The sequence below is a fragment of the Ambystoma mexicanum genome, chromosome 6q (genome assembly GCF_040938575.1).
Source record: "Ambystoma mexicanum isolate Mex_15411 chromosome 6q, UKY_AmexF1_1, whole genome shotgun sequence".
NCBI lineage: Eukaryota > Metazoa > Chordata > Amphibia > Caudata > Ambystomatidae > Ambystoma > Ambystoma mexicanum.
In genome coordinates, this window is record NC_090937.1 from 1340780925 (window position 1) to 1340806084 (window position 25160).

General features: G+C 41.6%; 2 protein-coding genes across 3 annotated transcripts in view; one reads left to right on the forward strand and one right to left on the reverse strand.

Moving 5' to 3' along the window:
• The window catches only part of SLC2A9 (solute carrier family 2 member 9), a 2089749-nt gene extending 2077045 nt beyond the window's left edge, over window positions 1–12704 (forward strand). For both annotated transcript variants that reach the window (XM_069631955.1, XM_069631956.1), the window contains exon 13: window positions 7483–12704. In XM_069631955.1, coding sequence (XP_069488056.1) covers window positions 7483–7764 — 282 coding nt within the window. In that variant the 3' untranslated portion in view covers window positions 7765–12704. The remainder of the gene's footprint in view (window positions 1–7482) is intronic.
• An 11251-nt stretch (window positions 12705–23955) lies between these two features.
• On the reverse strand, window positions 23956–24524 carry LOC138516658 (signal recognition particle 9 kDa protein). The gene has a single exon (XM_069631957.1). It carries the CDS (start codon window positions 24452–24454, stop codon window positions 24194–24196), a length of 261 nt encoding a protein of 86 aa, XP_069488058.1. The 5' UTR covers window positions 24455–24524; the 3' UTR covers window positions 23956–24193.
• Window positions 24525–25160: the final 636 nt, after the last annotated feature.

The following is a 25160-nucleotide window of genomic DNA, read 5'->3' on the forward strand; positions in this document are numbered from 1 at the left end:
AGCATTGTATACTACTAGAAGGAACTTTAAAAGAGAGCGGTTGTGCACGGAGAGCCAACCAGCATGTTGTCCGTAGGTAGAGGTAGGGGAGGATCTGATAAGATTGTAGAGAGTGCGATTAGCAAATTTGAGGATGTATCTAGAGGGAGGAAAGAGTCGAATGGAAGGCAAGGAGTAGGCTTGAGCAGTAGTCAATTTTGCTGATCACAAGAGCGTTGATTAGAGTTTTTGTAGAGTTGTTAGTAAGAAAAGAATGCATTTTCCAAATGTTGAGGAGGTTAATATAAGCAGCAGAGGCAATGGTAGTGATGAATTGCTGCAGCCATAGGTTGCTATCAAAGAGGGCCCCTTGAATGAGGGAGAAAAAAGTTTAGGCTAGAAGGAGATAGGAGAGGGGAGGATAGGGAGGGCATTGTAACCTAGGAGAAATATGTTTTCAGTTTTTGAAGAGTTCATCATGAGGAAGCAGAGAGACATCCAGTGACAAACTGCAGTGAGAGAGGGTAAAGACCTCACAGAGATAAGCGCAGGTCATTGAGACTAAGGGCCTCATCACGAGTTGGGCGCTAACTCCGGTGGTATTACAGCCAGAGCTATTAGTCCTACCACCAAACCACCGGGCATTATTAGCGCCGGATCACAGGTTGGCGGAACAGTAAATCCCCATTCCCCATTGGGCCCATTAGGGAATTTCCCATTGGGCCCAATGGGGAATGATCAGCGGTATTACCGCCGGTGGTAATAGTACCGAAAATCAGCAAAATCACAGCTCAGAGCTGGAAGTAAATCCGCCATTGCCCGTGATTTGGTGGACCCTCAAATGCGGCAGTAATAGCGTTACCACCACATTTAAGGGTTACTGCCAAACTCGTGATGAGGCAGTAAGTCTTTTACCATTTGGGGAGCAAAGGAGTCGATTGGAGCACAAGATTGGTTGGCACTGCGGAGATGATTGCTAAATAAAAAGGACAGGTAGCGGGAGATGTAGTCATAGCAGAAGCAGTAAGGAGTAGAGGGAGTTGATAGAAGGACAGCTAGGGAATGTGAGGGAAGAGGTCTACAGATTCTAATTGAAGGGTAGTGAGCAAAGCCATTAGCACAAAGTGAGGGGGTGATGCATACTGGCTTGGGAGGTCTGAGAAATGATTGAGGGATAAATTAAAGTTTGTAGAAGTGATTGTGAAAGGAGGAGATTAGGTTTGTGAAGTAGGAAGATTTAGCAGATTGAAGAGTGCAGAGGTTAGGGCAGCAGGCACATTTTGTAAGCTAGTATTAGGGTAGGTGTCCGTAATTTGCAGAGGTCACAGCAAATTTGTTTTGAGGGTATGAATTACAGACATAATCCAAGGCTGAGAACAGGGATGGAAAGATGTGAATTTGTGAAAAATCAAATGGAGTCATAAGTGCATAGTTAAAGTCAGAGAAAGCATGGTAATTGGAAGAGGCCTGAATAGGGGAAAGGGACAGGAGAGAGGTCCTATTATCATTAAGGTAAGAGACAAGAAAGCACTCCCTGACATCCCTCTTAGTCATTAAAGAGGGCCGATGAAGAGTAGAAGATGGATGGACCAGAATGTTAAAGTAAATAATGGAGTGATCAGAGGGAGAGGGTTACATGGAGAGGTCAGAGATGAGAGAGTGAATTAGAAAGAAAAATAGGGTCAAGAGAGTTTCCATCAAAGTGGGTAGGCTGGTCATGGGGGGGAGTAGAGGAAGTGGTGAGAAAGGATGGAGTTACATTCAAGGCAGGTGGCCGCAGAGGGATTGGGGAAGTTCATTTCCACCACCATGACAATGGGGATGTCCAGGGTGGGCGCCACATGCAATCAGCTTGCTCCGAACACTGGCTGAATCCCACAATCCAAGCCTGTGTTGCCAACAAACTTGAAACTGTGAGAGCCCGCCCTGCCTCCGATTTTCCATTGCATCGTCTTAGGTGAGTATTTGTTTGAATGAACGGGAAACTGTGAGCATGCTTACCCTCATTCAACCAAATAGATTGCTATCAGCACCCCAGATTAAAAACACAGGGTGATAAGAGCAATAACACCCTCGCCGGTAGCCTGAAATGGGTGGTAAAGGAACCAGGCTCCATTATTATTAGTAGAAAAAATTTATTATTTCCATCAGATGTCAGCTTTGCATTAATCAACTGCATGCTATTTCATACATGACATTGAGCTGTTCACTATCCCTACTTTCATAAATTGGACATAAATGAGCATACTATGACTTTTCAAACAATCTGACATCTTGTCAAATTATATTGCAATTACGGGGCCCAACCTCACACTGGAATTTCAAATAGATTCCTTTACACACGCTCTGTCTATCGAAGAATGTCATTTTCTTACATCACCTACTTTATCTTCCTTCTTAATGTCACCTGACACACCCAATGATTAATGACTATATGCCTGAGACTGGATACAAAGTGTAGCCTCATCATAGGCCTGCTATTGCGGTGCCTTATCAACAGCTGGGAAAAGGCAGAACTCACAAGGTTGGTTACTCCATGCAGAGCCTCTTAGGTCCTTAAAGAAAAAAACATATAGCGCAGGGTTGAGCATTACTAGTGAACATCAAATGCCCTTAAAAATAATCTAAAAACAAAGATGGCTGTCATGTAATAGAAATGGAACTCCCTTTTCCATTACAATGGCTGGAGTGGAAAGGGATGAACAATGAGCAACAATGATGAGTGAAGGACGGAGAGGTAAGCGGGGTAGTCAAGATGGATGAGGTGCTGAGATGGCCGTGGTGGGGAAAGAATGTATGTGGGCTTTGAGGTGGCAGAGGCCAGTGTGAGGGAATGTCGGCAAAAGAAATGACATTGAAATGCTCATGTGCCAGGCTCATATCACTCCCACGTACTTTTATTTTTATTTCCATTTACTTTAGTTTGCTTTTCCTCATTATTTACACATATACTCCTTGTAGTCTGCGCTAGGTGGCAGGAGGGCACCTAGCCTCCAGTTTGCCTTGGTGCTCTCGGCTGGCTTGTCTTTTTTTTATGTATTTCCCGCACTCACTGCATGGCAGTCTCTCTTCCCTGTCAGTTCGGCAGGGTCTCAGGGGACTGGCGTCTGCAACACCATGTGCCTATTAAGGCCCTTTGTCTCCCGGAAGCGGGACCGCGCCTTATGCACCAATGTCACGCCTAAGTATAGCCCATTTATGCCCCTCCATGGCACAGTTGGCATGGCGGGCCCATTTGCTTGCATTAAATCTGTTAATGGTGGACTGGACACACATTCGCGGAGTCAGCTACTTCAACTTGACCAAGATTCTACAGTGCTGCCTTGTTGTGTTAGTGTATCTGACAAAGCTGGTAATATTCACCTCTCGCCTCAGTCCTTTATAAAATGCCTGCTTTTTAATGCTCCCTCGTTGGTTCCACACACAGCAGAGTGTGATGATGTCTGATTATTGCCCTGATTTCACATGTTTTGCAGAAACCTGGCTGAGCGAGAGTTCAGGTCCTGCATTAGGGCAATTGGTGCCTACCAATTTGAAAATTGTACACTCTTACCCTCCCGTGCCCCGTTCACGTGAGGTGTTGCTATTTTATCTTTCATTCCTGCTATTCGAGCTCTCTGTTACTGCTAAATCATCATATTCAGATGGAGGCATTGCTTGCTGGTTTTGTGGTGTCTTCTACAACCTCTGTCCATCTCTTGGTGGTGGAACATCCTCCTGGCTGAGAGCCTGCATTTTAAGATGCCTTTCTTGAAATAGCATCCGGTTTCCAGATTTGGGACGTGCATATTTTGATTACTAGTGACTTTAATCTGAGAGTGAATGACCTAGCAGATACCAAATTTCAAAATGTAATTTTTGCGATGAACGAATTAGCATTCACTCCACAAGTCAATTTCCCCACTCCTGGGCTAGAAAACACATTGGGTCTTATATTTTCCCCTCTGTCTGTAGTTTCGGTCTATCCGGCTTTTCTGGCCATCTGATCTGATCACTTTATCGTCCCTTTTTCATTGAACTTTAGGCCCATTAAATCGTTGCCACATTTTCGAGCTAGCCAGAGTCTGGGTTGGCATTTAAAGATGACATTGTTGCACAAATTAAAGCCCTATGGGACAAAAATGGGAATGGGGAAGGGCAAGGGGCGAAGGGGGAATTACCGACCCACCAACCTTGGAATAGGGCGGTAATTCCCCTTTCCTCCAAGGCGGTGCCGGTATTTTACTGGCATGGACCAAGGTGCTAATAGCACCTTGGTCCACCGCCGTCCGTGTAATGAGGCCCTTAGTCTCCTTATCCTCCACTCTGGAGTCAGTGGCTGACCCGCTGGCACCTCCTAAACATTCTAGGCCAAAAGCCTACCCTTCTCAGTGCTGGTTCTCTGATGACCTGCATGCTCTCTGCCTAAAGCGTAGGCAATCCGAGTGCAGATGGCGACTCGGCTTTGATCCCGCTGCTAAATCAGACATCTTTTTTACCTCCTCTACCTATCACCATGCTATTGACACTGCTAAACGGACCCATTTTTCATTTTGGATAGAGACATCGATGAACCATTCGAAAGAATTGTTCAAGGTCGTGTGCGGGTTATCCTCTAGTTCATCTGATCCTATTTCCCCATCGCAGAGTCTGTGTGATTCTCTGTCTCTCTAAGTTGTATCAAAAAATAACAAAATTCGGTCTGGTAATTGCTCTTCAGGACTCAGGTCACTGGTGGCTTCTACCACAGCTAAGGTTACATTGCCTATTAGTTTTTGGTCAGTGTTTCCTGTTTCTCAGACAAGGATTTTACAGCTGCCATTTCTAAACTGAAGTCGGCATCGCCCATGGATCCTATTCCTCTTTGAAATAAGGATATTTTGACTCAAATAGTTCATTTGCTGACTATACAGCAGTGAATGATTCTTTGCAAACAATACCAATTCCTGTGTCCCTTAAACATGCCACAGTTACACCTCTGTTAAGAAAATCATCCCTAGACCCTCTTATTGCAGCTAACCTTCAACCTATGTCTCTTCTACCCTTCCTTTCTTTGAGAAATCTTTGTTCTTTCACTGTTCACAGTCTGTTTTGAGAGTGTATTGACGATCTGTCTTCGATACATGACAAAGGCAGCATCGATGCTCTTTTGTTGCTTGACCTCTCCACAGCCTTTGATACCATCAATCATCAATCATGCTGCCCTGCTTGATCGTCTGACGGGGGCCGGCGTCTCTGGTACCGCTTTACACTAGTTCCCTTCCTTTCTCTCGGTCTGCTGTCAAACTCTTTCTCTACCTCTGTTTCATTCTCAGGCAGTGGCCCACACTTGTGGTGTCCCCCAAGGGTACGCCATCGCACATATGCTGTTTAACGTGCACCTTCAACCAAACACATCTTATCCCATGGCTTCCTGCGGCATTCTTATGCTGATGACACCCAGATCGCCGTGACCTTTCTCTTCCTGAGTCAGCAGCCAGCTTGAGGATCTGTCTGGAGGCTGTGGGGGACTGGATGGGCAACAACTGGCTCAAGTCCCTCTGCCTCTTATTTCTGGACTCCTGCTTTCTGTGCTTCTTTCATGGGCCCTTTTTCTTCTGCGGCCCATGTTGTCAAAGACTTATGAGTTCAACTATCCGCCTCACTCTCTATGGAGCCACAAGTCAATGCAGTTTGTCAGCGGGGCTACTTCCAGCTAAAACTGCCCCAGAGGATCCTTCCATTCATTCCAGTGCAGCTTTGTGATTCTGTGGTTTCTGCACTTGTCATGTCCTCCACCGACTACTGCAACTCTTTATTTTTGGTTCAACCTGGTTATTTACTAGAGCACCTACAGGTCCTCCAAAATTCAGCAACTCACTTTGCCAATTCTATGCCACGTGGTGCCCACATTTCACCTGTGCTGCGTAAGCTGCTAAGGCTCCCAGTAGGGCCAATGCATTCAATTCAAGGCTTTATGCTTGGTACACCGTGCTTTTTACGGTCAGGGAGCTGAGTACCTTCCGGCAAAATGTTACCCTTATATCTCTGGTCATGCACTTTGCTCTGCAGATGGCTGCATTGTCCCCATCCCCAGGTTCAAAAATAGTCGGATTGGGGGTTGCTCTTTTTCTGATGTAACTGCTTCACTGTGGAACTCCCCGCCACGTCATCTTCAGGCCACAGTAATCATCTTTATTTGCGTAATGCTTTGAAAACGTTCCTCTTCTAATTTGCTCTTGCCCGCGTTCCTGTCTAGTAGCGCCAAGATGCCTGTTTTGGTGAATGTTCCGCTCAATAAATAAATTTAACATAACATAGCAGCCTGGTGGAGAGGAGCTAGTGGCATGGATGGAACACAGGCTTCATGCTGTAGTAAAGCCTGCATTCCTAGCCACCTGAATGGCTGGCCCCCCTCCTCCAAATGGCAGTTCTGGATTTGCCCCTATGCAAACTGGAATTAGCTCCAAAGAAGTGGCACTTCAAGTAGCAGGTGATCCTTTTCAAAATAAGCTGGGACTGCATTATAACCAGATTGATTGGGTTACAATGCAGTCCCATGCAAGGCCAGCAGAAGAGCTGAGGGCTGGCCTGCCAGTACGCTCAATCCTGACCAGCCATTCTGCTCCGTCAAACCATGGGCCAATTGTGGCCTCCATCTTCAATGCAACTTTGCTCCTTTCAGTACATCAGCTATTATATTTTAAAGTGAGTTAGATAGGTGAGTTGAAATGTAAATGTGTCCCTTTTGTAATTTATGGCTACATATTTCTATATTATGACTGTATTCTGGTGCAATTTAAATTCAAATATGGAGTGTAATATAATTTTAATATTATGAATTCAAGTGATATTTTCAAAACTCGTAAAATATGAAGTGTGAAAAATAAAGTTACGTGAGTATTAAACAAATAACATAGAATATTGGAAACAGATGTATTATCCTGCTGTCTCTTTTAACATGTTTTAAATTCTTCTAGATGTTATGATTTTTTTCTCTTAACATGTTATAAAGGTGTTTGTGATTTTGTAGCCAGTATTCCAACAAATAATGTAGCTGCAGCAAATTAACATTATAAAAGGAAATTAAAGTACTATGCAGTCAGCAATTACGGAAGAACAGCACACCTAACACGTGTTACCTGCTGGAGCTTTATCAAGGGTGATTTCTGTCATTGGCATGGCCTTTCGAAGGCATTTACCCAGTAAATCACCTGTCATTTGGCTGTCATAGTGGCCTTCGTCTTATGCTGGTATGCATACATAGTATAATCAGTTGCATAACATATCGCAGGTAGAATTAGTAATGCAATTCCTACAAAGCCAAATACACATTTCGGCAAATGCTATTTACATGACCTGGCACATATCATTCAACTGCAACAATACATCAAGATACTACACGAGTGGCAGATATTTTATGTACATAGAAAAGTACTGCTAAAATATAGTTACATAAAGAGTGCAAAGCTATAAAAAAAAGTGCTGGGAAACTAATTGTTGACTGATGCCATTAAAACGCGATATGTTTCTGTTTGTTTGCAGAAAGGACTACAGACGTACTGCTTCCTAGTTTTTGCCACGGTTTGCCTGGCAGGTGCACTGTACCTGTTTTTTGTTTTGCCTGAAACCAAGAACAAGACATTGGCTGAAATCAGCCAGTCATTTGCCAAAAGGAATAAGCCATCCTCAAAACCTGTAGAAGTGGACAGCTGCAGTTCGGAAAGAAAATCAAGCACGGGCACCGAGTGTGCACAGCCCGCCGCCATAGAAAACGGACAAGTCACAACTGACAAAAAAGAACAGGAGAGGGAAAGCGCTCTCTGAGCCAACATGCACATTGTTCCATGTGCCGAAATCTCTTTTTGAGCCATAATAAGCTGCCCTAATGAGCCTTTTGGGTACATTATCCAGAAGGGAAATGAACTGCATCAACACAGTGTTAGTAATAACCTGCCTTCTGTATCCCTGGAGAAGGGCAGGCTCCCTGTTTTTTCTCATCATTTTGGAAATGCAAACTGAGTATATTGAGCATTAGATATTATTTCTGAGTAACTGGTGCCAAAATACAACTGTGAAGCGCACTTTAATTCCACAAGCTAACAATCATATACAAGACATTGTTCTCCACTGTTGAATCTCAGCAAGCGAGCTTTAGTAATGTATCACTTCAGGGCAGTACAGCAGTGAGAGAAAATGGCATTGCATTAAAAATAATAATAATTGACTATGGTTAGGGATGTTATATCATACTAAGTATTTGTTCAAAATGCATTCTATCTTTGGCATCATAGAATTGGCTCCCAGCTGTGGTCACATTAGGCTATTGCAAGTAACTGAGAAGTTTCAAAACCAGCTCAGATAAGACTGACTCCTCCATCCTACACTTCAGGGTGGCCCTGAAAACTCTTCAAAGCACGACTTACCAACTGCTGATCACTCTACTCAACCCTAATTCCTTCTCCTGCAACTGGATCATTCTCAACCCTCCCCTGCTCCATGTATCCATCCTAGCTCCTCTACTATGCATGCATCCCCTATACAGAGGAGTAGCCGACATTGTCTAACAAGCGGGGCCTGAAGCTAATGTAGTTAGGCCCACCCCAGCCACACTGACATCTGTAAATGCCTACAAAGTGCTCCAGAGTTGGCATTTACAGAATTTGAGTGGCCTTGCCTGCTCAGGCCCCACCCTGTCTACGCCTCTGCCCCTATGAACAGCTCTTCATTGCTTCTCAGCAAGGCTTCCATTTTATAAATTGCCACACAATCTCCCAGGTTTAGAACCTATAAAAAGCACTGTTGTATGTATTGTATTCTAATAATAAATGGTTGGTGAAGTGCCAGCCTACACATTCCTCGTGTACTTTTCTTTTCACCACTAGCTTTTGTCTCTAGAGGATTCTTTCCCAAGTGTTATTTTCCTTTTCACCTCTCCTTTTCTTTGTCTAAGTTCTTGCTGGTTCTTTGTGTATGAATGATGTCTGTCTTTTCATGCCCCCTTCTCTTTTCTGCAGATATCTGTATTCCTATTTCATAATTTCTAGACCTGTTCTCAATCTGGCATTTTCACATAAGATCCACATCCTTCTCACTCCTCTTTCCTGCCTGTTTTTGGGGAGGCACCATCTCTCAAAAATGATCTGTGCGGGGGATGTGCGCTGCAGGTGTGCTGGTGGAATTGTGCCATGTCCAGTAAGATGTACTAAAGCAGAACAGCCAACTAGTGATTCAGATTTCGTTGCAAAGCAGAGTTGTGACATTTCAATTTGCTTTTTTAAAGAGACAGGCATTTATATTTCACATTTGTATAAATAAATATAACATCAGGTAGCAACAGGTAAGTCTCTCTCAAGGTCCTTACCACAAAAATACCAATAGTCATCTCTATGAAGTGGTATCTTTCTATTTCCAAGATATCCACCTGAAGTCACTCAAATACCACCACCATCCAGGAGAACTATATTGTATCTATTAGGCATACATTATTTAAACATGAGCATCAGGCAATCCAGTTCACTTCATTGCGAGACATATTTTTTCTAAACTTTGTAATGAGTTTTTAAATACATTGACAAATATAGGTGCCATGATTGATATGTGAATTGTTGGATGGCTCCCCTTTCCGCAACCTTTTGTAAAATGAAATAAATACATTTGTTTATAAGAGACATAATTATTCATCACAAGTGAGCTAATTAATACATGTAAGCGTATTTTATATATTTAGATATCAATCGTTTAAGTTGAATTCATGGTTTTATACTATCATTGCAGCATTTGTTCAAAGAAAATCAAAAAGTTGATTATGTAACTAACAACCCCTCTATACTCATTCTCCTTGACCTCTCCTCTGCCTTTGACATGGTAACCACAACATCCTGATCGCACGTCTCTGTGACACCCTGGGAATCGCAGGTCAGGCTCTGGCATGGTTAACCTCCTTCCTCTCCCATCCCAGGTGGAACTCAGAGCCTTTCACTCGACTATCACCCGTTCAACCGGTGGCGTTCCCCAGGGATCTACCCTATCCGCCTGGTCCTTCAACGTTTATATGGCCGCCCTGGCATGTGTCAGTGCTACCTTCACCTCTAACGTCCAGTGCTACGCAGATGACATGCAACTATCTTTCAGGCTACTCTCAGCCGCTACCTTCTCCTCGATCATATCTGATTGTCTATCCGCTATTCAGTCTTGGTGTGCTGCAAACAACCTCTGCTGCCTCAAGGCCACTAAGATTGAGATTGTTTACATTGGGGCTCCTGTCTCCGCTTTCCCACTCTCACTCTTGCCGGCCTCCCTTGGCCCTGCACCTGCACTGACCTGCGAAGCAAGAAACCTTGGGGTCATCAATGACTCCACTCTCTCCTACTCTTCTCAAATTTTCTTACATCGAACAATCAGCTACACCTCCTCAAAGGTACGCAACCTTTTCTTACTTTCCCCCATAGGCTCACTGTCTCCAGAGCCCAGGTACTCTGCATGCTGGACTATTGCAACATCCTCTTCCTCAACCTCCTTTCTTCTGCCCTGCTCCCTCTGCAACTCATCTAGATCAGAATCACAAGACTTATCCATGGCCTCAAGACCAGGGACCACATCTCCCTGGCACTGAACTGCCTTCACTGGCTCCCTGTGGCAGCAAGGACCAAATTCAAGACCTTTTGCATTGTTCACAAGGCTTCCTGGGGCCTGGGGCCTACTTATCTGCAATGCTGCCTACCTAAATTCTGTCCTCACGAGTCCTCCGCTCATCTACCTCCAGCCTTCTGCGAGTGAGCCTGTTCTCCAAGCAGAAATTTGGAGGGAGATCCTTATCCTCAGCTGATGCTTCCCTCTGGAGTAGCCTCCCTGCCGCTCTCGGTCTTCAGCCAGATCTCCTTAAAGTCTGGAAACTCCTCAAGGCTTTCCTCTTCTCCTCTTCCTTCTCTCTCCCTCTACCCTGCTAAAATAGTTCTCTGTTTTTCTGCCTTTCTCCCTCATTTTCCTTACAGTATGCTGACTGGCCACCGGATGTACCTCAGGGTCTCACTGGTCCCCGGCATCCCTGCCAGTCATCTCTTGAACGTAACCAGGGACCCTTGACCCCACTCACACTCAATCCACTTGAGAAATTAACCCAAGAGAGTGGCACTCTCTGCGCTTAACCCAGTTTCAACTGACCAGTTGCACTTTCCTTCCCCTGCCCTGTGACCCTCTGCACACTTGCTCGATCTGCACTCACCTTGCCTGAAGATCGTCTAGTCTGTTCTCCCTTGTCTTTTTTACTGTTATAACTGCAGAATCGCTGTCAGGCCTATTTGCTGTATCTCAAACTGTTAAATTTATTTTTACGCACTAACTCTGCCTGCACAGACTATTATCATATCAGAATTTCAAGGGCTCTGAGCGACTGTTTGTTTTTTCCCCATGTTCCCACCCTCCTTGAGCGCTTTGAAACACTTGCCTGTGTATAGGCGCTATATAAATAAACAATACAATAGAATACAATATAGTAATCAAGTGAATCGATCAGTTGTAACAAGATTTTCAAGGCCAGGGTGGGAGTGTGAATTAACATCTATATTGTGTTGCAAGGTTCTTGCTGCATGAATTCCTGAATGACTTTGGCATGCCGTTTTCGATAAGATCCTATCTTGAAAGCACCATGTTTTAAAGTAATAATCTGGCAGAATTGGATCGCGAGGCAGTTTTCACAGATATGCATTACGTTTCTTCATGTTTGTAGTAATGACAATTAGGGGTAGTTTTACAAAATACATATGTATTATTTGCTATTGTTTATTTTCAGAAACAAAACATTTTTGCCAAACATAGATCTACTTACTGTCTTCAGGAAAGACTTACATGAACAGCAGTATTCAACAGCAACAACGGCCCTGGACTGACGTCATTCTACTATTCTATCTGGCTGGGTTCCATTTTGTGACTCTGTGATGGTTAGAATTCTAAACAAAACCATATCTGGAAGGAGGACATTTATTTTATATTCATTTATTTAGGCAGGATGTCATGTGGAACAAAGATACCTTACAAACATAGGATAAAGTATCAAATGATGGAGACGTGCATATGTGTTTCTCATACCCAGCAAGTGAAGACAACATTTGAAAGAACATAACTCAAGCTGGAGGTCACGTGGTCTACCAGGTTGACAGTTTGTATTTTTAAGTAAAGCAGCCTCTGCCACCATTTAAAGAGACAAAAACACTCTGTGGAGAGGAAGATTCTAGGCTTGGCCCACATTGCTCTCATGCACAATTACTGACAATAATCTTACCAGCTGCACAGAAGTGGGCAGAAGATCTATTACACAACAGAAGGACTTGTTCAGATTTCATAGTGAATTTCACTTTTTCTTCTGTATAGATATGATAAGTCATTTATAACATGCCTGTACACAAAAGTTTCATAGTGTAAGAGTCTCTCATGTTCTCACGTCCAATATGGAACCTCATTCAGAAGATCGAAGGTTCACTTTCATATTAATGTCATTTTGAACATTGATGTTGGATTTCATGAATGCATAATGTGTTTATATTTAAATTGATTCTATTATTTCTGTTTTGTTCATAAATAGGCTTTCTGTGCAACCCTGTGCGCGTCTTGTCCTGAGGGTGGAAGGAGGCAGCAGGAATCAATACTGTTAAATTAAGGGTCCCAGGTTCATAAAAGGACTTTATTCAATAAATGAAAATTGTCTGCGCCTGGTTTGGCATGGCTGGAAAAGTCCTCCGAACTAGTTGTCGCCCAATTAAATGATTCTACAGCTTGTTTTTTTCATTTTGTTTTTGGAGAATGATACAACATAATGAAAGTATAGCTACAGTTCCTTCAATTCATTCCAACCTGCAAGCCATATATGCTAAATACAAAGCATCAACAAAATGGGAATATAAAGAACAAATATATTTCAGATGGAAGAATTCACAAAACATTTATTTCATAATATAACAAATACCTTATTATTATCATTATAACCCAAGAAAATATCAAATTGAACCTCAGTGGCAAAATCTTACTCTTTGAGACCAATTTCCAATATTTGCTCTAGAAGCATTTCTGAGAGCGGTTTCATGCCTCTCTTGGCTTTCCTCTGACAGCCTAATTTCATAATACATGTTAAATGCATACAAGGAATACCCAATGATAGCACATTCTTGCAGAGGGGTTCCCTTGATGCAATCTTAAACATCCAGGAGTAGGGGGGAAAAATGAGGCATCTTGTGAACAAGTAAGTGTGTAGAGGAGCAGATGTACACATCCGCAGGAGATCCTACCCCCTTACATCCCCTGTATTGAAGATATGAGGTTGTGCCCTGTAGGATTATTTAGCATGTTTTGGGAGCACAGCACCATTGCATGGGATTAATGTATTGCTATAATCTTCAACAAGTTATTCTCTTCTTCATGGCAATTCTAAAGGGGATTATGAGAGGAGGGCTGATATTGGCTGATGGACAAAATTAACATGAAGACAGACTTTAGCAAGACTGTGGAAAAAGCACCCAAAGCTGCTCTATGCCAGGGTGCACCACCTTTTTATGGACTACTAGCTGGAGTACCCAGCATTGTCCGTGTCCAGAACAAGTGGTGTCTCATGTGCCCTGGATGATGTTGCTCTTGACCTCTTGTCAGCAAGTTTTGCTTCAGTTTGCTCTGGCATCTCATTTGCCCTGGAGAAAGTTGCGCTTGTCCTCTGGTTGACAAGTCGTGCTGCTGTTTTCTGTTGTATTTCAGAAGCCCTTGATATTTATTTTCGCTTTGCCTCAGATGGAGCTTTTCCAAGTGATGTTCCTTTTTTGTGCGGCTTCTTTCAGTCACTCAATGGCTTCAGCACATTTGAGAAAATGTCCAAGAAAGATTGATTGATTGATTGATTGATTGGGCTCTCTTCTCGTGAATGAACTTAAGTAAACTGTAACCTTGCCATTTCCCATATTTGGAGTGGCAAGATAATTTTTTTTTGGTCCCTTTAAATATGCCTTAATAAACACTTTCCAACTGTATACAGTAGCAATACATTTCAAATGAATAACCAACACATCGAATGCTTCAGACACTTTTGAAAAATTCTGCCTCTTTCTAGTACCTACTGTAGTGAATCGGGTTGAGCATCAGTAAATGAGGGTGTCTATGGAGTGAATTTTTTGCATCCAAACATAGACTACAATCTTGCCCCAGAAAAATGAAGAATCCATGCACATTTTGGTAGCAGTGGGTTCAACTTTGTGGATTTGTATAGCCAGACTAACATACAGACACGCATCGCAAAATGTTTTTGCATATAAGATTTTTGCATCCAAATATATACTACGATCTTGCCGCATATAAAAGTATCAGGGTCAAGTGGCACAGCGAGTAGCATGCTCGATTTGACATCCGTGCAGAGCCTGCAGATGCAGGTTTGAATCTCGGCAGGGCCAAACTCAGCCTTTCATCCTTCCGAGGTCCATAAATGAGCACCACACACCATGGGTAATAATAAGCAGCGCTCAGATACCTTAGGGTTCGTAGCGCTATATAAATGCAAAATTATTATTATAAAAGTGGAATCCATGCTAAGTTTGGTAGACGTGGGTCCAACGGTGTGGATTTGTATAGCCGAACAAACATACACACATACATACATTCCGCTTTATATATGAAGATAAGTAAATATCTCTGCAGTCATGTGTTTACTCTTTTTTGTGTTTGATATAAAAGTTACAGTCATACTACTTGATGGTTCCTACAGCGTTCCTGTCAGCCACTCTTTAGCTCTTCAGCAACATAACCCAGTGAAGAGAAGTATGTGTCTGTGGAACCAATACTTCAGGAACACATCTCACAGTGTTCAACATAGTCAATATGGCTACAAACAAAGCACTTGATGAATAACGTCCACAGAACTAAACGATTAGAAATAAAAGCAAGTATGCAGCACCATACATCAGATCAGAAACAAAGCAATTAACTATCAGCAGGAAATAAGGCACTTCATCATGAGCAACACTGCACCATAGTTCAGTTACTAACCTAAATGGCATTCAAAGACACTGCATTCAGTGCAATGGAGTAACTTGAGAAGTCTGTAATATTGCCAGAATAAGATAAGCAAAGGAAGGGTGCCACTGCCACAAATAGCAGTCCCAGTCAGACCTTGAACACGAAAACGTATGCAAAAGTGCTACATGGTTAACAGCATGTGTGAGAAACTGCAATCGACACACATCACAGTGAGTCATGATTTATTCACAAACAACTGATGCATGTCTAGAACAAAGACTTGATGAATGTACATGAATGGGAGAACAAATAGTTGATGTGCAGTACAAGCACAAACGTGACAATGCTTCCACACACTGATAGCCAATCAGTTGAAGGGCTCACAAACAGTTATGGTTCGGCAAAACATGTGTATCAAAAAGTGTATGATTTGACATCTAAAGGCAGTGTATCCCCTATTAACAGTGAAAGAAAACACATGCATAAATATTATAACAATACTTGCCACTAAAGTGTGATGGCCACATGAGTAAAAAACAATTGTTACACAGAACACAAATAAACCAACATAAATACAAGAACATCAAAATCAAGACAAAAAGACGTTGACTCAAGAAACTTGAGTTTCGGCTCTTAGGGTCGTAATTCGCTTGTAGAATTTGCCCAGCCCTGCTCAGGACATGACATACATTGGAGGCAGCATGAATGCATTCACGAAATTCGTTGTTACTATTCAACAATCAGTATATCTGAAAAATAGATTACAAGTCTTGTATGAACTTCAGAAATATATTATTAATGTTCTACAGGATGAGGTCACTTAATTTAATTTCCACACAGAAAGTTATGAGTGCCTGGGGAAGTGATCTCTAAGTGTACAGGAAGCATTATTTTGTGCTGACCTCAAATACGAGTTTCACAGCTATATTCCCATCTCGGGAACATTAGCAAAAGCAAAATTGATGTATTACCAGAATATATACATATATATATATATATATATATATATATATATATTTTTTTTTTAATTTGTTATTTTTAAAGCACCAGAGGTTTCTAAGAGCGGATCCGGGCATCAAACCTGTGTTGGTAGCATAATCTTGTTTCCAAGGCATTCGCGTTGCCCCTGAACTATCCTCACTATACATACCTTATTCTAGCAATGAGCAAACAAAGGAAAGTGAAAAAGAAAGCTGGCAAATCCTTTGTCAGTAATTCAGTGAAACCTAGATGGAAAATTCCAATCAAACAACATCCAAAGTTTGCTTATATACATATTAAAACAGACAATGATCAAAGTGTTCCACCATAAAATTGACAAAGACACAAAATGCAATCAAACAGTATATCTTATTATGTGAAATCTTAGGCTTAAATGTGGACAATGATCCAATTATTTTCGGACGAGGCTTTGTTCTTCAGGGATCTTCTGTAAATACAAAACATAAACTATAAAAATACAATGTATATTGGCTACCAGCTATTAAAATCAATGATGTTAAAAATATTGGAATTGCTAATATTGTGACTTTTGGTCTAAAGACATAAATAACTTCACAATTACACATCACTATAGATGAAAACCCCATTGAATCACATGTATTTCTGAATCATTTTAGGGCTTTTACCGTCAGTAAGAAGGCAGCATTTCATTATTTCAGCTTTAGCGGATGCTGCAGATAACAATGCCTTAACTCTGTGCATGCTGATTGGAGTGACGTGAGGTGGGGGTCATTTTCACCAACAACATATTGTTATTATTTGAAAATAATATTGTTCAAGAAACACTTTACCACCCCTAGCCATGTCAGAATTATTAAAAAAAAAATACTGCCTCCTTTCTTGGGAAACCAATGGATGCAAAGAAAGAGGTGCGCCAGTTTAAAAACAATCATGTGAGGTGCAGACTCCACGTTTGAGGAAATGTGTGATGTTAACAGCCCATCTTTAACACGAGAATAAGTCCAACATTATATTATAAGGAACAAAAAGAAATCTTCCAAGTTAACCAAAAGTGTTTAATAATCTTCTGTTAAATGAAAAAACCATTAAAGCTAGTATAAAAAGCACAACAGTTTATATGTTACGTTATAGAATTTGTAAAGTGTGCATTCGCCAGATTCATCTTGGCACTGAGGGTACAATCCAGTCAGGTCATGCCAATGCAAGTCAAAATAAAAGGGTTTTCAATGTGCGCCTAAACATTCGATGATTGACTATAATTCGAACATCACGTGCCAAAGTGTTCCACAGCTTAGCTGCGGCCACCAAAAATGCACATCCACCAGTTCTGGCCAGTTTGTAGCGTGGAGCCACCAATAAAATAACTGTCCAAAGAACAGAGTGTACGTGTGGGGACATAAAGTTGAAATTCAGAATGTGATTAATAATTCGGAGGTTTATTTCTCCCGGAAACCTAGGAGACTAGCTAGAAGGGCAATAACAAAAAAAAGAACACATAATGTGCTCTTACTACCCTATGAGTCTGATCAAGAGAGGCTTATTCTAGAGAAAGACTAAGATCTACCCGACACAGAAGAAATACCATCTGAACCTTGTATATCTCCAAATGAACAATCAGTAGAAAACATCTCATCTACGCCTAACAATGTAAGGCCTATCCCTTACCTTGAGACTATACAGAAGTCAGTGCATACGAATGACGGGTGGCAGCCAGAAATGAGCACCAACACTATCTGTATAATCAAGAATCGTTAGCAAATTAACAATCACGATTGGTTGATACAAACATAATTCTTGATTAGGCTGCACTCTATTCCACAATTAAGAGTCTTGACATCAGATGACTTTGAATATATTGAACCACTTAATACTCAGAATACAAATGTATTAGCAATTCACTGCACATTTTTGGCCACTGCTAATTTGCTGCATACATATAAGGTTAACTTACTTGAGGTTGACTGGAAATTGACGTGGACCCGGGTAAAGAAGATCCGGACTGCCCAAGGAAAGTACTGATAGAACCTAAGATTAAGACCAGCATAACTCAGCTTCCTGCAAGTAAAGAGGTCAAACTGGCAGATGTACATTTCATTCATTCCTCTCACGGAACTCTAGGGGTTTCAGTCATTTAATAACTCAGAATGGATCGCTGCCATATATAAGTAACTATACATGTATTTGTCGACAAGAGGAATGGTTGACTGGCCCAATTGTGTTGGATGAATATACAGTGTTCCAATCCCTTGCTAAAAAAGACAAAAGGGGAAGAGCCTTTGGGGGATTAATAGTGGGCATTCAGCATAATGCCAAATCACATCGTATAGAAACTAAATCAGATGATTTTGTAATTGCGATTGAACTAGTTCTATATATCAAGAATAAGTCTGAGAAAATGGTATTGATAAGCTTGTATAATCCACCTGGAGATTCCCAAACTGTTATTATTCGAGAGAATATTCATGACATCATGATCAATTGGACTTTTAACCATGAGAATAAATCCGTAATGATTGTTGGGGATTTCAACTGCTATATGTCTGGAGGGGTGTGGACCACGAGTAATCCAAATTTAAGACCTAAGAGTGTAATGTCCCATAAGAAAGTGGACCCCGAAGGACAGTATTGGTTGAGCTTTTTTGAACTATGGGACATGGAAATTATCAATGGTAGAACATCTAATGATTGTCCCGGTCAGTCTGCTTGGGAAAGTGGTGGTTCAAAAAGTATCTTTAATTATATTTTTGTGACCGCAGATATAGCTAGCCGGGTGAAGGATATGAAGGTTTCCAAAAACACCTGGAGCGATCATGCCTCACTTGGGTTAACTCTGAGTGCTGACAATGTAAATTATGCTGTCAAATCCATGGGGGACCTAAGGGTAAATCATGCTGCAACAAGTATTTCCTGGTCAGAGAAAAACATAGCCAAAGTGGTAGCTACTTTGTCATTATACCATTATAAGGATACCAGCGGATTCCATGTCATGTCCATAGATAATATTGAACATTGGATTTCTACACTTGCAATTGTGCCTGCCACAACTGGTAAGGGAGGAGCGGTAATAGGTCTTACCAAGAGAAACCCCTTTGATTGTGAAGTTAGAGATGCTAAAAGACAACTCAGAGCAGAAATAAGGAAGGCAAGGAAAATATCTATGTCGATTAAATGCTATCTTTCTGTTTGTAAAATACTCAAGCGTAATTTTCAGTCTTGGTTAAGACAAAAAAAAGTACCTTAAGAAATTGAAACAATGGCAAGAGACCATAATGTTACTATGTACCAAGAATTCTCGTAACATCTGGGCACTCTTGGGGGAAGTAAGAAGCAATAGGACAAATTCAATGTTTAATCCTATTGGTGCCCATAAATGGGAAAGAGTCCTGAGAGATCGCAATATGCCTATCAACGTTGAGATAATGGTGGCTGATAACATGTTTCCTCCTATGCCTGGGTTTATATTAACAGTTGCTACGCTTATTGATAAGATAAATAACTTAAAATCTTCAAGGGCACCTGGACCTAACGCCCTGGCCAACATCACATTGAAATGTAACCCTACATTTTGGGTCGAACTGCTAAAGATTCTCTTTGAAAAAATTATGCTGGAAGGTAGAATACCTCGTTCTTGGCAAACAGCCACACTTATGCCAGTGCACAAGAAGGGTAATAAGAGCGACCCTACTAATTATAGATTGTTATCGATGTTGGATTGCACTAGCAAACTCTTTGCGGGTCTAATCCTTGACAAATTACATGAATGGGTGGATAAAGAAAATGTATTCAATTGCTTTCAAGTGGCTTCAGGAGTGGCTACTACATGGCACACAATCTGATCATCTTAGATACCTTGCGTACTGCGGCTAGGAATAAGGGTAATCCTCCCTTGTATGTGTTATGCGTAGACTTTAAAGCCGCCTTTCATTTGGTCCATAGAGATATTCTATGGACCAAATTAGAATCACTCGGCTGCCCACAAGGCCTGTTATATTGTCTTAGGCTTCTCCATCAGAACAGCACAGTTTCCCTGAAATTGGATCATCAAGAGAATATGACTACCCAAATTGAACATAATAGAGGAGTCAAGCAGGGCTGTGTTATGGCCCCGACTCTATACAATCTATTTACGTATGACCTACTGGCTGCAATTGAAAAGGTCCATAATTGCCCCCCTAATATTGGTGATAAACACTGCCTAGTCCACGCCTACGCAGACGACTTAGTGATATTAGATCACACTTTTAGTGGCCTGCATAAATCAGCGGAAGCTTTATGGCTATACGCAAAAAGCAATCAACTAATAATAAATCTACAGAAAACCCAAGTGATGCTGTTTACAGAGAAAACAGTAGCACAAACTAGCCTTAAGATTCAGGAGCTGGAGATTTTATTTACCCCGAATTATAGATACTTGGGAATTGAAGTTGAAACTAAGGGGGACTATCTCCAATGTAAGCAGACGAGAATGATCAGGGCTGCCCAAATTTCCGCACTGGTGTATGGTTTTACCATCTCCCATGGCGGTTTTACTGTTTGGGCTGCGCGTTTGCTGTACCAACAGGTATTAGCCCCGATGATGACCTATGGTCTTGAAGCCCTACAAACAATGAACCTTAACTGGCTGCAGGTTGTGGAAGGCAAATATAGGAAAAAGATTCTAGGCCTCCCAACCTGCATACTGATGGCCATTATTAGGCTCAAATTAGGCTTGACCTCATTACAATTTCAGGTTCTCAAGAAAAGAGCTGAATTGTACCTTCTGATGTTGAGTAGCACTGGTAATCAATTAATTGACACCATGAGGAAAGAAATCAGCAGACAGACCGGGAAATCACTCCTAAAAAATAAGGTGGATATATACCTGAAAGAAATTGGATGGTATACTCGCGTTGAGGAGTTTACTCAAAGGTCAAGAACTGCACTACTTAAAAAAGCAGATCTTGGTGATTGGCTAGAGAATTATGCACATTTGGAAAAGCTTAAGAAATACCATTTTGTTACGTTTATGTTATATACATATAAAAAGCCACAGTTCTACCTTAATCTATGTCCAGCAGTGAGAGTAAGGCGCTTTATTTTTCTCCTTAGGGTGAATCATTTACCTAATACAGGCCCAGTAAATCAGATTCCTTATTCGGAATGCTATTACCGTTTACGTAAGAACAAATTATTAGCAGCAACAGGTAAACATGTCTTAATGAACTGCCCTATATTATTAACAACATATCGGACCTACTACGGTAAATTTGTCCATAACAGTGAGTACATAGCAGAGTCAGCCTTCTGGCATAGCAGTATTAATACAACAAATATTAATCTTTTTCTTGCAATGTACAATGTATGGTTATTGATTGAGAGTTTACTGGAAATCTCTATTTCAACTGATTTCCTTTTATAGTTGAATCAATTTATTGAGGTCAGAAGGCCTTACATTTTTTTTGTACGTGGAGGCATTGATTGAAGCTGTTAGCCATTGGTTGTAGAAAATCTAAGATTTCAGATTCGTTTTGCTTGTTTAATCTGAGTGAGTGAATTGTATACATCTTGTAGGTATGATTTGATCTGGTTTTATTGTTGTCTAATTTTTGAAGATATGTAATGTAAAGTCTATGAAAATGTATTTATTGATGTTATTTTACTTATTGTAAACATTACGTTTATTTTGAAATTGATTTAATATTGTAAATTTATATGTCATGTGTAAAGTCTATTTATAGACTATATCACATTAATAATAAATTAAATTAATGTACACACATGAACTCCAAGGGGTAGCTGTTTCAGACAAGCTAAAACTATAAGCGTCGACTGCCAGGCACCGTATGGACAAACAGTTAGAGATTGATAGTTGCCAAAGTGATCGAGACTGAATAATACGTCATAGCGAGAAACCCTGACAGCAGCACGAAAGGGACAACAAGTATAAAGGTCATGCTTGGAAATGCAAGCACTCCAAGAGACTCTGGAGATTCGAAGAAAACATTGACAACATCAAAAGACGGATAGATATTGCAAGCAACAGCCAAAGACTGTAAGAAATAGGGGGCACGCAAAGCTGGAGTCAAATATATAGAGACTGTCAGATTCCAAGAAACAAACAAAAGACAGCCAAGATAATGAGACTGTCTGCAACTGAAGAGACTTCCATTTGGACACTGTAGAAATCAGTCATACCAGCCCAGTAATGCGCCAGCTCAGCAGAGAGAAAGAGAGAACTTCGAGAGGCTGGTGCTGTCTTCATGAGACACCCGGGAACTACAAGTCACAGTAAGGGAGATCAGAAGCCCGTGAAATCTCCAAGGTGGTGAAAGTGTGAGCTGGCGACTCTCTGACATTGCTCCGCCAGGGATGTCATTTCACCAAAATGCCAAGGGTAGCAGAAGTAACATCACATGACCCTTGACCTCTGATGACATCACAGGAATTGATGTCATTTGACCCCACCACGAAGTGATATCGCAGGAAGCAAGGGAACATGACCTTTCACCCCTTGACAAAACAGGAAGTGGCATCACATAGCATTGTTCCTAAGTACACTACGAAAAATATGGTTACGATATCACTATAATGTGCTGTACATTTCATACAAGAATGGATCGCCATATGTATCATTAAGATCAGTGTGTATAGGCCCATATTACCAAATTAATGTGAATGCAAGCAGACCTCCATGACCAAATGATAATGATAGCACTTACGCTTAAGCGCTTTATATAGAATAAATATACACCCAATATCAACCAAGAAGGATGAAAGGCTGAGTTGAGGTGTTTAAGAACAGACTAAATCAGTGACTCACCCCCTGAAGTGTGCCTGAAATACACCTTTAATGAGTTTAGCAATTATTGTATAGAAATCCAGAAAGTCACATTATTTGGTATTCCTATTCTTTCTTATTTACGGCCAGTGCTAAAAGTGTTAGACTTGTGGGCCCCTGTTCTTTTTTTTGAAGAGGCCTGAAAAAGAAAGCCAGCACTCCAGAAGTAAAGAGCCGCATGGTGCTGGCCACAGCCCAGGAGATTGCATTACAAAAAATATATATATATATTTTTTATTTTTTTTAGGGGTAGCAAGGGAGACCACAGGAGTACAAGGTGGACCTAAGAGGTCACAGTTGTGACCTCCAGTGACCCCTAAATGACGTCCTTGTGCTCAGCAGGTGACAAACAGAGAATAGATTGACCCCACAAGACTGTAAGCGACTGACATAGACATCGCAATTGAGCTAGAGACTGCTAGTACCTGTGCGGGGCAGATAAAAAATGCAAGACTTCCAGATATGACGTGAGATGACAACCAGAGCATGGTAGAAAGTGTTAGAGTGCCATAGATAGCAGGATCCACGAGATAAACAGAGTCCCCCATAGGAGAGGGCAGCCAGTGAAAGACCTATCATCTAGAGACAGTCCCCATCTAGAAGACTGTGCAGGAGAGCCAAAGGCTGCACCAGAGGGCTGGACACTTTGAGTTGTTTCTGCAAGAGGCAGTCAGAGCCATTTAGCAAAAGGAAGTCTGCGACGACCAGGGTTAGGCATGTTTTCAGTAGGCATTTGCAGGAGAGGGCTGACCACACAGACTCAGCACCTACTGACTTCCCTGCCTCTAGGAATGGTCCTCTCGTGAGTCTATGGGTGAGCAAGCACCCTACTGCACTGCACAGCACCCCACCTCCTCCTAAGTATGACGCGTGGTGTGAAAATCTGTAATTCAGATGCTTTTTATCTGGGGAAGAAGTAAAGGCGTTTGGACAAGTAGATGTTTTTTTTTTTTTAACTGTTAGTTTATATTTATTTCAATGAAAATATGCATTACTCTATTAACATTGAAGGCATTAATACAGTTAGAACGAAGGTATAGTCAGATAAAGGAAGGGGGTGACAGTACACATTATTACATACAAAACAGACTTCAAATGAAAAGTCTATTTATGGGGAAAGGGTTGAAAGTAAAGTGTCCGATCTTGGGTTTTCGATTTGTAATCGTGAAGAGAATAGCATTAAAAACAGCCACAAAAAAAATTAAGAAAAATAATGAAAAGCAGAAAAAAAAGAAAAAAAAAATACAAAGTGACATTTTCCAGAGTTCACGTACACAATTTCTAAATCCCCATCTCAAAAAATAAATAATGCTTTCAACTGAAAGAGCATACTTTCTGCCTAGTTTTTAGAAGTGGCATCTGGAAAAAAGAAAACACTCTTTAGACGATGCAGTCCTTATACTTGAAGCCTGTTGACCCGTCACATTCTCGGATCAAAATGTTTTGGATGAAAAACAAAAACATTGACATCCAGGTTCTCTCAGGAGCTCAGTCAGTTTCCATGGCAACACATCGGGATTCCTTCGCTACCATCAATCTCATTAGCTGACTGTGGAATTTCTCAATCTTCTTGACATCTTGCGCCTGGTCAGTTTTATATTGTAAACACACAATGTCATCGGTTACTTTAATACATAGATTACCGTCAGTGTGTCTGTACTTTAGCACCACTCGGACCTTCATGGGGTCGGTCTGGTAAAGCTTCTCAGCTTTTCTCGAGAATTCCTCCCAAGTCTGATAGAAAGGCATTGCTAGAGGTGACAGAAGGTGCTCCACAGCCGCTGTAGTCACCTATCATCAAAGGAAATGAAAGAGAAGCGAAACGGCGTCAGGCACGCAACAACATTACCCAAGTAGATGTTTTTAATGAAGAAAATATTGCTGCTACTGTAAACTGCCTTCAAGTTGTGCCCCGACTTTCTTCATGACCACTACATGTATCTTTGTGTGAGCAATAGTTAGTCGTGGGGCCCAGCAGCTCAACTCACCTCACAGACACAACTGGAGCCAAGAGTTAACTTTGAACCCGATACAGGGACTCTGTCCTGGGCAAGGCAGTAGGCGGGCAGGCACCAACGGTGATGACACGCGCCGACTGTGACTGAGTGGCACAGACAGTACATCAGGGCAGGGCACTGGGCAGGCAGGTCAGGTTCCAGATACAGCATAAGAATTGTGCCCGGCAGGCGACTCCATGGCTGACTGGTGGTGCCTGCCCATGTGTGTCGTGGCTCTAGATAGTCTGGGATGGCCCGGCGATTCATTGGGAAAATCAAAAATCCAGTGTGTCATATTCATTCGCAAGATGTGCGATTTTCATTCAGCGCCTGTCAAGTCCGACTGACCCTCACCCAGGCTGTCGCCAGTGCTGCGCCGTCAGGAACCTCCTACCACCCAAACTCTAGAGAGACTGCCTGGATGATACCGTCAGTTTTGCAAAACGGATGGTATCATC

Bases quoted from the DNA above. Each gene is read 5' to 3' on its own strand.
- LOC138516658 (XM_069631957.1), bottom strand. From the start codon at position 24,454: ATGCCTTTCTATCAGACTTGGGAGGAATTCTCGAGAAAAGCTGAGAAG.